Raw genomic sequence first — 13435 nt, forward strand, 5'->3', positions numbered from 1 at the left:
GGAAAGAATGTATGTGTGTACAGATGTGTGTAAATGATTGTGTACAAAATGCCACATCTCGAACACAAATTAGAACTCCAATGATCTTGTTGTAAATGGTTATTTAAACATCTCATTCATCCCTCTTTAGAAACTTCTGTTGGGACACCTGGGTGGCTCAGTCAGTTAAAAATTCAACTTTGGCTCAGGTCATGAGCTTGTGATTCGTGGGTTTGAGCCCTGCATCAGGCTTTGTGCTGACAGCTTGGAGCCTGTCGCTTGCTTCAGATTCTGTGTCTCCCTCTCTCTCTGTCTCTCCCCTGCTCGTGCTCTGTTTCTCCTTCTCTCTCAAAAATAAATAAACATTAAAAAAATTTTTTTTAAAAAGAAACTTCTATTAAACCAGGACTCAACGCATCAGATAGTCTAAATAATCGGAATTATTTTCCTATTGTCATTTCCTATTGTCAATGCAAAACATTGTTAAGAGGAATTAATGAAAAGGTAGAACAATGTCAAGGGTCAGGCCTGAAATCAATAGAAATGCAGTGTGGTTTCCTCCAGACAGGAATTACAGGGGCGGGTTCAGAGGATGTGTATTAGGTAGGAGAGGAACTGGAAAAAGTAGATCAGACCAAATTAAGTATAGATTGAAGGATTTGTACTTATGTAGGCATCAAGGAGCCACTAGACATTTTAATTTTTTTAGCGGAAGGGTGGTCTGATTACATGCTTAGAGCTAGCTGCGTTTCCAGGAGGGAAATATGGAAACAACAGTCTGTAGCCCAGAAGTGGACAGGGAGTGTCTCACGGTTGGACCTAACTGTCTAGGTGAGAGGGGGAATTTAATGTAGTGGCAATGGGACCGGAAAAGTGGAGGCCGTTATAAAAGAGAAAATATGTATTTTGTGAATGGAAGGTAAGATACCTCTTGAACAGAACACTGGACTCCTTGAGGTTCTTTCTCCACTCCTTGGATGGCCTGTTGTCTCTGAAAGCAGTACGCTTGCTTCTGTCTTCTGTCGATGGTGAAGGTGTCAGTGGGTCTGGAGGCCCCAGTATTGCCGGGGTGCAGTCACATTGATGTTTGTTGTAACAGGTACTACTGGTCATGGGAGATAAAAAGGAGATGGTCTCTTAACAGAGAAAATCTCAGGGTCACCCCGAATTCTAAGCTGCTTACCCAAGGGATTGATTCTAAACCTGAAGAACTGGATTCCAGACTCCTTTTGTTTTTTTTTAATTATGTTACCCTACAGTCATTTGTCCTCTCTTGGTGCCAGTCTCTTCATCTGTTAAGTGAGAATGATTCCTTGCCTGCCTGAAGTTGGGGAGCTTGGCATCCCTCCCAGCTCCGTGTCTGTGACTGGTGCAGCTTCCCGTTTTCATTGGAAGAGGGTCTGGAAATTCACTCCAGCCTCCTCCTATAGATAAACACTAAGGAAACATCCTCAGCACTGCTTTGGGAATTGACTGTGAAAAATCCCTGTAAGAAATTCCTCTGTACTGTAGCAGGGTGAAGCATGAGTCTCTTTTTCTGTGTCACTGGTGTAGGAAATAGGAAATCTGAAGAATCTGCTGTGCTTAGATGTCTCTGAAAACAGGTTGGAGAGACTTCCTGAAGAAATCAGTGGCCTGACTTCGTTAACAGATTTAGTCATTTCCCAGAACTTACTAGAAATGATTCCGGATGGCATCGGTAAGTATCGAAAGGAATTGCCTTCTAAAGATGTTGGCTGTTGTCTTGAGCCTGTGGGACTCACTCCTTTGATCCTTTGGTCACCACTCTCAGATGCTGGGGATGGGAGTCCTTTAGTCTCCTTGTTTATTTGTTCTTAAAGAAGGAATGCAAAGAATGTTCAATACAATTGAAGTTTCTCAGTATGCAGGTATTTCTGTCCTCCTGGTTTGGTAACAGTTGTACCTGTTGTTACTTCTAAGTGTCAACTCATCTATTTCACCCACATCTCCTTTCAGTGATTTCCGTGGAGATTAGTCTGAATAATAGAATATATTTCAGGCATGTGAGCAGTCACTGAGAGATATTTCCGTGAGCACCCTAACAGTTTATGAGAAAGTAACCCTGACCTTATGCACGACCTAGGGAAGAATGGTGTGCTTGGGTTGAGCCTTTTATAGTTCTTTGAGAATAATCTTTTCCTTTAACCATCCTATGCTGTTTCCTTTAAAAAGAAATTAGTCCAGACGTTTCCTTTACCATAAAGGCATGCAGTTCAGCTTGAGAAAATAAACGCAGAGAGGATATAAACAGACACAGACCATGAGCTCCCCCCTAGCAAAGCCACTTAGAACTTGTAAGAAACTACCTTTAACCAAATAGTCAACATAGGCTTGCTGTCTTTGACCTTTTTTTTTTTTTTTGACTTTTATTCAAAATATCAAGGGAAGTTTCTGAAAGTTTTTCAGTAATTGGAGAAGCTATATGACAGAGGACCACTTCCTTTCTGCTATTTGGTCAAGATGAAAGCAGTAAGTGATCATAGCATCTTGGCAGGAACACAGACATTGCCTTTTGCTTCAGACTGGTTGGAAAATTGATGGGGACTTTGACTCTAGGTAGAGATGTTGGGTGAGAGTGATACATGGCACCCGCAAACAGTTTGTAGGCACTGGGGACGTTTAGTTGCTTGGCATAGGACGTAGGAGGTGTCCGATGGCTGACTTCAAGCACTTGAAAGGCTGCTGCGGAGAAGAGAGGTCAATGTGTTACATCTTCTAGTTCAGGTGAGCACAAGGAAAAGATCTGAGAGAAATACTGGCTACAAAGTAGTTTGGGCTGCTTAGTGAAGGGATGGGAACCCTGTCAACTGAAGTGTTCAAAGAGAGGCTGCAAGACCACTTGCCAGAAAACTGTTAGGGAGACTCCGTTGGGGGGAGATCTATCGATTCAATTCAGTGTGCCTCTCCTGCCAGTGAAAACAGTTGCAAAGCCTCTGGGGACAGTGTTAGTAGGTTATTGATGATGCTAAATAAAGAGCTCAAGAATCCATTAGTTCTCCTGCCTTGCTCTGTGACCACACACAAGGCAGGTTAATTTTTTCAACATGTCCCTTTCTCCGGCTTGACGTCTCTTTTAAGATACAGGCTGTTTTCTGATTTTACTGGGGACTGTAGCATCATGCCAGCCTCTCTCAGTAGATAGTGAGGATGTCTGCTTTGTAGCTTCATTCCCTTGAGTTATAGTTGAACATGAGAATCCAAAAGCTTTAGGCTTTCCTTCACTCAGTGGGGATTTTGAGGATGCTGTGGTCACTCCATTCTTTTCCATGGCCTGCGGGCATCGCCAGAAAGTCTAGTCTTTATGCTCTGAGTGAAATACATTCAGTTCTTCATGTGGCTTTTCAAAGATTGCCATTTTCCTCTGCATACCTAGAAACACTTCATTGTAGGAATCTTCACTGAGGCATTTTCATTCATAGGTGATAGAATAAACTGTATTGTTTTTTGTTTTTGGTGAGGACGATTCTTGGAGTACAATGAAAGCCTCTCCTTTGTACATGATACATTTCATGTTCTTAAAGATGCATCAAGAGCTAGCTGGTTGTTTTTCTGTAAATTTTCCGGCTTTGATACAGTATTTTTATGTAATGACTTTTAAAACGATTTGTTTCTAATTGCTGACTGTTTCTGATGTTCTGATAACATTTAACTCTCAACCTTTAGTGATCTAAATGCGAATGATGTGGTTTCATAATGTGAAAAGTTGGGTGAGGAAAAAAAATGAGTAAGTGTTTAAAACAAAAAAGAACAGCAGATAAGAGATACCAAGTGATGGTTAGGAAGACAGTTGTAACTAATGAGTTGAAATAATGCTTTTCCAGGAAAACTAAAGAAACTGTCTATCTTGAAAGTGGATCAGAACAGACTCACACAGTTGCCTGAAGCAGTTGGAGACTGTGAAAGCCTCACTGAATTAGTTCTTACAGAAAACCGGCTCCTGGTGAGTGTGGCTTGCACATTCAAATGGATGCATAGAGTGTGCTTTCTATATGTCAAGACTTATAAGGGTAGATTCTACTTACAATTTGGGTGGGCTACATGGAACTTTTCTCATGTTACATCTAAAAAAGGGACTTGTAAAGCACATGCACGACATAAAGATGCTTGGCTTTTAACCTGCTTCAGTGAAGAGAATGGTATTTAAGCTCCCCTTACAGAGGTTTCCAGGGAGGTGCAGGAATGAGCCACTGATGCCTCTGCCATGGTGTCTGAGGACCGCCAGAGCAAACGTTCTCTCAGGGCTCTTCGAGTAAATGGAGAGAGAGAGAGAGAGAGAGAGAGAAGGGGAGAAAACGGTGGTTGACCAGGGGGTGGGGGGTGGTTAGTGTGAGTGCTCTCTGGAGGACTGGGTGTGGGTCTGTGATCCTACCCCGCCCTAGAAATTGGGGATGGAGGTGGCTGCAAGTGCCCCTGCCTTGGGCCGGACTTCCCCTCCTACCAAGGGCAGAGCTTTGGCCTACACCACCTACCGGGGGCAGTCTCGCTTGCTCTCACTTCCTGCCGCTTCCTCTGCTTTCCATCAGGCCCTCATTTATTACTTCATCTTCTCCTTTTCCTCTTCTTTTCATCGTCTTGTAGCAGCTTTTGCTTCAGTTTACTTGCCTACCTTTCTCCCTGTATTTTATCCCTGTATTTCCTACCCTACTTACCCTTCTTCTTTTTCCTCTTCTCTTCTCCTCTTTTATAAAAAGTATAAGTAATGTTCTTGAGGTGGAAAGAGCAGAAAAAGCATGAGTGGGTAGGACACAGAGCTGGTGGGGGAGCCTGGCCACATCTCTCCTCAGGCAGCCTCCTCTGGCGGCTGTAGTGGAAGTGACCTAACCTTCCCATCCTAGTTTGTGGTTTCAGGCTTACAGATAGTAATCACAACACTTATAAAAATGGTACTCATTCACCCCTGGCTTGCATCAGAGTGTTGAAGCTCCCCCCTTCATCAGGGTACTGCCTGGCTCCTATAGTTCTCTGTGCACCCCACTCCTCCCACCCTGCTCACCTTGTTCCTGTTCCCACGCTGCTGTCCCCGTGCCACTGACGGCACCCGTGCTCAGGGTTCTTCTGATTTCCCCTAGCCATCTGGCTTCCAGTCATCCAAGCCATTCTCCCACTGTGGTTCTCCAAGGTGCAGATAGTTAAGGGATGAATCTTGAGGCGCAAATTGTTTAACACTGAGGAACATTCATTACCTCTTTGCTAGGTATTTCTCTGTTCCCAGGTCTGTCCCTTTGACTTCATTTTATTGAAACATATTCCTGTTTTAACAAAAATGCAGAATATTTCATTGTACATCTTCCAAATGAGCTTTAGTGTGTCTGATATTCAGGAAGAACTGCTATGTCTCTTGCTGAATGAAATTATATTCTTTAAGTCCTTGAGAAGATCTGTTTTACTGTGAGTCACGTCTCTGAAAATAAATTAATAATTAAAATGTTATTTTAACAGACCTTACCTAAGAGCATTGGAAAACTTAAGAAGTTGAGCAACTTGAATGCAGACAGAAATAAATTAGTGTCTTTACCAAAAGAGGTATGTGCTTTAAAAAAACAATAATAATTACAAAGAAATAACAGCATATATGGATCAGAAATATCAGATGTTTTAAAAGACTTAATGTGGTGCTTTTTAAATGTTACGTACTCTCATTTGTGGGCACAGAGGTGGTCGGAGGAGTTGTATCAAAGAACAATCATCAGTAACATTAAAGAGAGTAGGTGGGTCCAGATGACTCTGAGCATTGTTGAGAAAGGTGAATTGATAGGATTTTAAGTGCCAGAAAGGGAGATTTGCCAGAAAGGGAGATTTGACGTTTCTGACTCGACATATAGAGAATGGTGACACCATTTGGGAGTTTAGCAGAGGAGGAAGTAGATGACGTTGGGTCTGAGTTTAAAGTGAAATTAAACCACTTCCTAAGACATTGGAATTATAAAGGTGGACCTTGATGCAACCTTTTTACTGGGCAGAGACTGATACTGGGCAGTGTTCATGTCCAGGTGAGAGTGAATGAACTCTTCACAAAGGCATTCACATAGAGGAATGTGAATGTGAAGCTATAGCCAGACTCTTAGGTGTTTTTGTTTGTTTGTTTGTTTGTTTTTGTTTTTGCCAATGGTCCAACCAGGAGAAGAGACCATCACCATTCACTGTGGGGAGTAGTTGTGCAGACTTAGAGGCATGTAAATTCTGGAAAGGGAGGTGGAAATGCTGAGAATGAGAAGGAAATTCAGAGCAGATGCAACAGAGAAGTATTTAGTGTGATGTTTAACAAGAAGGCTTACCTTCTATTTGGAACTAGGAGAATTTGGAGATGAGGAGTACCGAGGTTGATTTTTTTGTTAGCCGTTAGCCTGAAACCCCGTTTCAGCCACCCTTCTGTCCTCTGTCAAATGTTGGTGGGCCCCCCCCCCCTTTTGCTAGGCCTCACATGAATAAGTGTGGTATCGTGTGATATGATCCCTGCCCAGGCAGAGTGTCCTTCCTATTCCTGTCTTGACCCTTTCCTACATCTCCCTTGGGATGATTTTAAACCTGCCATCCCACCAGCCAGAACCTGTGGGGTTCTTATTTCCCTAGGGCCCTTCTGAACTTGGTCTGGTTTCTCTTTCCTCATCTTCACACTGTATCCTCACTGTCCCAGTCATCTGTCTGGGCAAGACGGCCAACATTCCTGAGGGGAAGCATGGCAAGTATTTGTTATAAATGCGACCATATTCTGACCCACCCTTACTGTGAGCACCAGCACTTGAATGAAACTGTTCCCCGCAGAAAGATTTAAGTACATCTCTGCTAAGCTGGACCACAAATAAGAGATTTTGCTCATCAGACATTTTGGTTTCCACCTCACAGTGATAAACCACAACACAGAGCTGATATTCTGAATGTTGATTTTACTCTTGTTGAATGGGTAATAGACCAGACCCGTAGTCACGTGGCCAGAGAAGTAGGAAAGATTTAATTCTTGCTTTCTCAATGCCACATACTGTAGCCAGAGTTCTCATGTTTGTTAACTCACTGAATCTTCATAACAGGTGGGATCATGAGGGAAATTTTCTCATTTTAGAGATAAAGAAACTGAGGCCAGTGAAAAGTTTTCCTTAGCAAGCCTCACATAGCTAGGAGTTGGTAGAATGGACACTAGAGATGTGTCCTGACAGTGAGCCCACTGCTTTTGCACAGGCCAAGAAAGCATGACCACTCAGGTGATACAGATTTGGTCTAGCCTGTTCATTGGTGTGCCCTTGAGTTGGTAAAGAAAGGTGAAACTATCTGTAGTGTGGACATGTTAGAAAATTAATACATTTTAGGAACACGTTCAAAGTCAGTGCCAAAGGGAGCGGTTGGAAGTTGAATGGCCATCGCCAGTAAGCTTCCCCACCCAGCCTGTCTTCCCTGTGCCTCTCTTCTGGTTCTCTTTTGAAGGACCATTCTTTACAAAACTTTAACATTTTGTTTGTAAAATTATTGCTATCATCTCGGCATCCGTCCTCTTTACATTCTGAGAATGAAACTTGCACTCAGGGTTCAGAGATTATGCCTACCACATGCCGTGTCGTGTGTCTGTGTAAGTCTCTTAGAACAGCTTTTCACAACGTGGAAAGTGAACATGGTGTGAAAATAGTCCTGGCTTCAAAGCATTTTAGTTAGCTGTCACGTGGTATCTGTTCTCTATGAAATTGTGGTTGGTTTTCTGGCATGTAGGCTTTATAAAGGAGCAAAGTCTGTGCCCCTTCCTTCAGGTTCGAGGTAAAGCAGAGAATGTTTAAAGCAGAATCAGCTCTTTTCTGGCACACCTTCACTAGTGACTACTCATGCAAACTCACCTCCCAGAGTAGGAAAATGCCCTGAGCCCATGTGCCTAATTCTGCTACGGGTTAAAGTTTGGTGACCCAGGAGAAATGGCTGAGTGCTTGTTGTTGACCATTGAGGCTGAGCAGCCAGACCACTCAAGTCCTCCTTACATCGAAACATGTCACGTCGGTCTGGGCAGCACCACTGCACCATGAGTCTCTGTGCAGTGAGTGTGGTAGGCCCTGTGACCGTGTGTGTGTGTGTGTGTGTGTGTGTGTGTGACCGGGTGGGTGACAGAGGGGATGGGCCTTGTGCACTTGCTCTGCCTCCAAGCTTGATACCATTTGATCATATCCTATACTTTCCTGATTGGAGTCTTCCCTTTCAAAACTTGACTGCTTTCTCTTGAACAATGAAGTTGCATGCATGACCTATCTAAACTACAATGCTGACCGATTCAATGTATATGCCAAAAATCCATAATTGTTTTAATTGCTATTGGTCTGGTGTGCCGTGTGGTTCTTCCTATTTTTTGCCTTTCTTTAATTTGATATTATTGTATATCGTCAGTTTTGTATAGCACAGCTCCTTAGTCTTTTGCAGCATTTATTTGTATTTTGTTTTTTTCCCAAATGAGGGGAAAATGTTTGTACTGTGGGTCACAATAATAGATTCTGTTTGTGTTTTGTGGTGTTATTTGTAGTAAACATTTGCAAATCAATGAATGTCTCTTATTTTCTTAATTGTTAGCTGCTTGGAAATTTAGAAAAGTCGGGTAAACTTGTTATCTTGTAAGTATTGTTCAGACCACAGTTGCATCTCTAACTTCCATTTTGCTTTTTAAATGCATGAAGATTCAAATCGACTGACTGCTTTGTGTGTTCCTCATTGTAAAATATTGTACATTTTCCTCTAAACTCAGGTTGTTTTTTTTTCAAAATGACTGCATGGCCTGGAACTTTATTTTGTTATGTGTTTGTCAGATTTGTTCAAACTATTCTCTCTCAAAAGAATGCTTATCTGTGAGTTACATTTTAAGTTATTGAGAAATTCTGAAAGACGTAACGTGGCAGCTCATGTGTCTTCACTAAATTCCGGTTTGTTGCCACAATTCTCTCTCTAGTGGAAAGGCTAGATGTGCTTTATTTGCTACATGTAGCATGCTTCCGATTTTTTCAGCAACTTATTTGTGTCTTTCATTTCTCATCCTGTTGTAGAAGTATGAACGCTTCTGGGAAAAGAAGTCTCCCTAAAAAGCTCATGTTTTTGAAGAAGAGACTGTGTTACATGATCATGGGCAGACAGGGAGTTGGTTTATGTGCGATCGTGGGTATGATGAAAGAGAGCCAGCAACTTTATAACATTCCCCAGCCAAATTATACCTTTAAACAACCTGCCCCAGCTAAAGAGATCCTGGCCAGAAGAAATTGAACATGTGTCCAAGCTTAGAATCCAGTCTTTGGTCTCCATCAGGAAAAAATGAAAGTGATCTTGACTCCATCATATGTCTACAGTCACATGAGACAAGATAGGATTGGCAGATCATTCATCAGAGCTTTTTTTCCCGCTTTTTTTAAATGAGGCAATCTCTCAACATTAATTACCCATACATATTGTTGTGATTTTCATAAGTATCTGTGCTGACAGTTCATTTTTGTGGATAGTTTTCTGTCTTCTTACTACCATTTAATGTAAGCTTCCATCATATTCTGAAATTGATTATTCATAAATAAAAGAGATGAGATAAAACCTAAAAATACTAGAATAAAGTATAGTTGGCTATTGGATATCAAAATGGAGAAGGCATTCCTAAACTTGAAAGAGGAAGTAGGTTGTAAAAGAGACAACTGATTGATGTGTCTATGTGAAAATTAGATTTCTGATGGTCAAGAAGGTAAAGTCAGCCTGGGGGCAAGGGGACATTTATAACATCACAACCGAGGAAGGTCTCTCCTTACTTTGCTTGAAATCCTTCCAGATCATTGAGAAAAAAGATAGTCCCGCTAGGAAAAAAGCAGACAAAAATAAAAGCAAAGAACCCATCATAAGAAACAATAAGTGATTCAGAGAATTAAAAATAGAAATGGCTATGCACGTGAAAAAATTTTTAGCCTCATCAGTATTCACAGAAATGTTAGTGGAAGCTTTTTGACCTATCTTATTTCAAGATAGATTAAAAAAAAATAATAAGGATACTAAATGTTGGTGAGGGCATGGGAAAATGTATATTGTCCTAGAAGAATAACTTATTACAGGTTCTCTGGAAGGGAGTAAAGTAATAGGAAACCTTTAAGAGTATTCATACCCATTGATTCTGGAATGCTACTTCTAGGGCTTTGCCCTAAGAAAACAATTATGGACACACATTAAAATCATGCCCAAGAAGATTTCTCACATACATAGAGGCTCACAGGTGACATGTGCCACGTCAAGCATGTACAGGGGCAGCTAACCTGTGCCAGGCGCTGTGTTGAGGGATTTCCTGCATATTTTTGTCTGATTTTCACAGCAGTTCTATGAAGTGTGGGTGAATCGTGATCCACATCCAAGAGACTGTGAAAGTGAGACTCAGTGTAAGGAACTCACCCAAGGTTACACGGGGAAGAAATGGCAGAACCAACTAGCCATGTCTAATGTGGGAGCTTTGCGCAGTGATCTGTGAGACTGCTGGAGAATGAAATACTTACGTAATCAGTAAAAATCCTTTTAGAAGCATAATGACATGGGAAGACGTTCTTGGTGTCATATGTAAACTGAGGTGCTGGAGATCGAGCGTTGGTCCTAATTTTGTTGAAGTGTATATACATAAGTATATGGCAATACTACTAAAAGATTGTACTTCAAAATGTTCATACTGATTGTCCCTTTGTGATAGAATTTGATCTGAGTTATTTTTTTTCATTGTGCTTTTGTGTGTGTGTGTGTGTGTGTGTGTGTGTGTGTGTGTGTGTGTATGGTTTTTATTTTCCAGTCAACGTAACTTACTGTTTTATAATTAGAAAAGAAGAATGCCATAGCTATTAGTGGATATTTTGATGTCAGTGGCCCAATAATTCAGGAAGTCCCAAAGCCACATGATTTCCAAAATATTTATGAAATAGGAACATTCAAATAATATGCCACAGATGATGATGGGAAAGATAAAAACAGTCTTTGGTTTCTAAATTACGCATATTATTACAGCTCAAATTATATTTTGACCAGATTTTGCTTATTGTACATTTTCCTTTTTGCCAGTGAAATGTGGGTTCCATTCTGTTACATAGAATGTTAACAGGCAGATACTGAAGGAAAATGAAAGTTTCTTCACACTTAGGGCAGGCATTCAGAAAGTGGAATATAGGTAGACCAAGGGTGACTAATAGAGGCTTTCACTTTGAATCTCTGAATGTGATTATCTCCTCTAGAGTAATGTCACCTGTAGGTAGTAGTTAATACGTAGTGAAGGCTGACCTGGCTAAAGGTTTGCTTGGTGAAGTGCAGGTCCCATCTCCTTCAGATGGATTATATCGGATCCAAACAGGGAAGGAAAATATCTGCAGTTAAGGGACACGAAACAGCGAAACCGAGGTTCTCAGCTACATTCTGTAGTTCTCCAAGTCCAACCCCTTGTATTCTGGGAAGGTACTATTATGTGGTTTGAGGAAGTTTAAAAATACCAGCTTCCTACGTAACTGGTAATAAGTTATTTAAACAGTGACCCTGCTTCCCAGAATTCCTCAGTGACACAGGCATTTCATCCCAGTGACCACTAAGGACCCTGTAAACTCTGCCTCCTGAGCCCAAGAGAGAAAGCAGAAATACATATGAACAATATGTATAACGCAGTACTGAGCTCATGTTAGTGCTTCACTGGCATTGCAGTCATGGTGTATTTATCACGGTGACATTTTGTCGCTGTGGTGCGTGGTTGGGGGAAAGAGTTTGAAGCTCAAGTGTGTTCTGGGGAGAGCTCACCAGCATCGGTACACTTCCAGCAACTTAGTACGTCGGTGTTGTCTGCACTCGCTATTTGGATCTGGGGCTTTCGCTTCTTGAAAAGACCGTAACGCTCATGTTTATTTGCCAGCCACATTTACTAGTCCAGGTTCTATGATAGGTGCTAAATTTTATTTGTGGTTTCATTCAGTTTAGCCCTGATTGTTACTTTTGGTTAAAGACCACAGAATACATGACTGAAGCTAGATTCCAGCCCAGGTCTGTGTGATCTCAAAGCATCCACTCCATGGCACCACTTCCCTCCCTAAGGTCTATAAAGAACTGTGCCTTTTGAGTTATGGTTTTTACTGCTTAACAATTTTTTCTAAAAGCCAAAGGTTCGTGGCATGCCTTCCTGGCTGATTTGGAAAGAGGTCTCTGTGTGACTGTTTGCCTGGGACAGCATGTGCCTCTGAGGGTGATGAAGGCATCCCCAGCACGCTCTGCAATAACACTTGTTCTTTGTTGGCATTGTTTTCTGAAAACCTTAGACAATAGAGATCAGGAGGTCACTCTGCCCGCCGTGACAACCCAGAGTGCCTAGAAGGCTCTTGAATACAATTGCTTTCCACCCCTTGAGGTCTCAAATGGGTATAAGATTAGAATGGGACCGGAAAAAGAGAAAAATAAATAAATGAGACTATAAGCACAGGAGACAGCTCCCACACTCCAGTGGAAGTTGACACTATTTCCCCCCAAATACTTGAGTGTTTACTTGTCCAAAACTTTTATTGCTCTAACAACGATTAGAGCCCTCTCTGACCCATTGCAATTAATTAATTTTTGTAACAGACAATATATGTACAGGGTACAGATTGAAAACGTTCACATGGTGTAGTATTAGGGCCCCCAAACAGATATCCTACAGGTGGCTGGAGCAGTGGACAGCTTCATGACAAAGCGTCCCAAATTATGATGCAGTTTCAGCTCTGTACACTGCTCCAGGAGTTTTATTTTGCCACTGTGAGGGTTGTGTATGTGAATAACTGATATCATCTGCTTTGGCTCCCTGCAGTACGGACAAATCTTATGTCTTCAAAGCCAGGCCAGGATCGTGAGGTTGAGGGGTGTCCAGCCTCAGCCTCCGGCTGATCTGGAAGACCTTCCACATGGCATACAGGCCCACCGCTGACCCCAGTGCAGATACCCCTCCACGTGGAGCAGGGCCACGGGGGATTCCCTTCCATGAGGGGCTTGGGTATTCCTGCCCATGAGTAGATCTCTTTTGGGCTCATCTCAGTTTATCAGAGAGAATCTAATCATGTCAATCCTCAGAAGATTCACAGTTTTGAATCCTTGCATGGTATTCCTGGGCATCTGAGTAAAACTGATGATTGATTCCCTTCCTCAAGGGAGGGAAGAATGCCAAGCCCCTCAAAGATCCTGTTGCACCCGTCTTTTAGGACATGATATGGGGGCCCTATATTTATAGAAGCTAAGAGAGGACACTCTGGTGTTTTCTAGAGAAAACAAGAGTTGTTTGGCTTTCATTGCTACACATAGAAGCAGGCACTAACTTTAAGCAGCAGCCTTTCACTAGTTAGGAAACAAATAAACATTAACTGTATAAACATGTCGAAATGAGAAACGTTGGTAGGTAGATGGGATGGGTACGGTACTTGCCAAGCACCCTGGTTATATGTACATGCACAAATTAAACAGCTTGGTGAAA

General features: G+C 41.9%; 1 protein-coding gene across 2 annotated transcripts in view; it reads left to right on the top strand.

The window, feature by feature from the left end:
* The window catches only part of LRRC1 (leucine rich repeat containing 1), a 134224-nt gene that overhangs the window by 106557 nt on the left and 14232 nt on the right, over positions 1–13435 (top strand). For both annotated transcript variants that reach the window (XM_023254065.2, XM_045057656.1), the window contains exons 8-10: positions 1534–1678; positions 3822–3940; positions 5440–5523. In XM_023254065.2, the coding sequence (XP_023109833.1) occupies positions 1534–1678; positions 3822–3940; positions 5440–5523 (348 nt within the window). The remainder of the gene's footprint in view (positions 1–1533; positions 1679–3821; positions 3941–5439; positions 5524–13435) is intronic.

The sequence above is a fragment of the Felis catus genome, chromosome B2 (assembly GCF_018350175.1).
Source record: "Felis catus isolate Fca126 chromosome B2, F.catus_Fca126_mat1.0, whole genome shotgun sequence".
Classification (NCBI taxonomy): Eukaryota; Metazoa; Chordata; class Mammalia; order Carnivora; family Felidae; genus Felis; species Felis catus.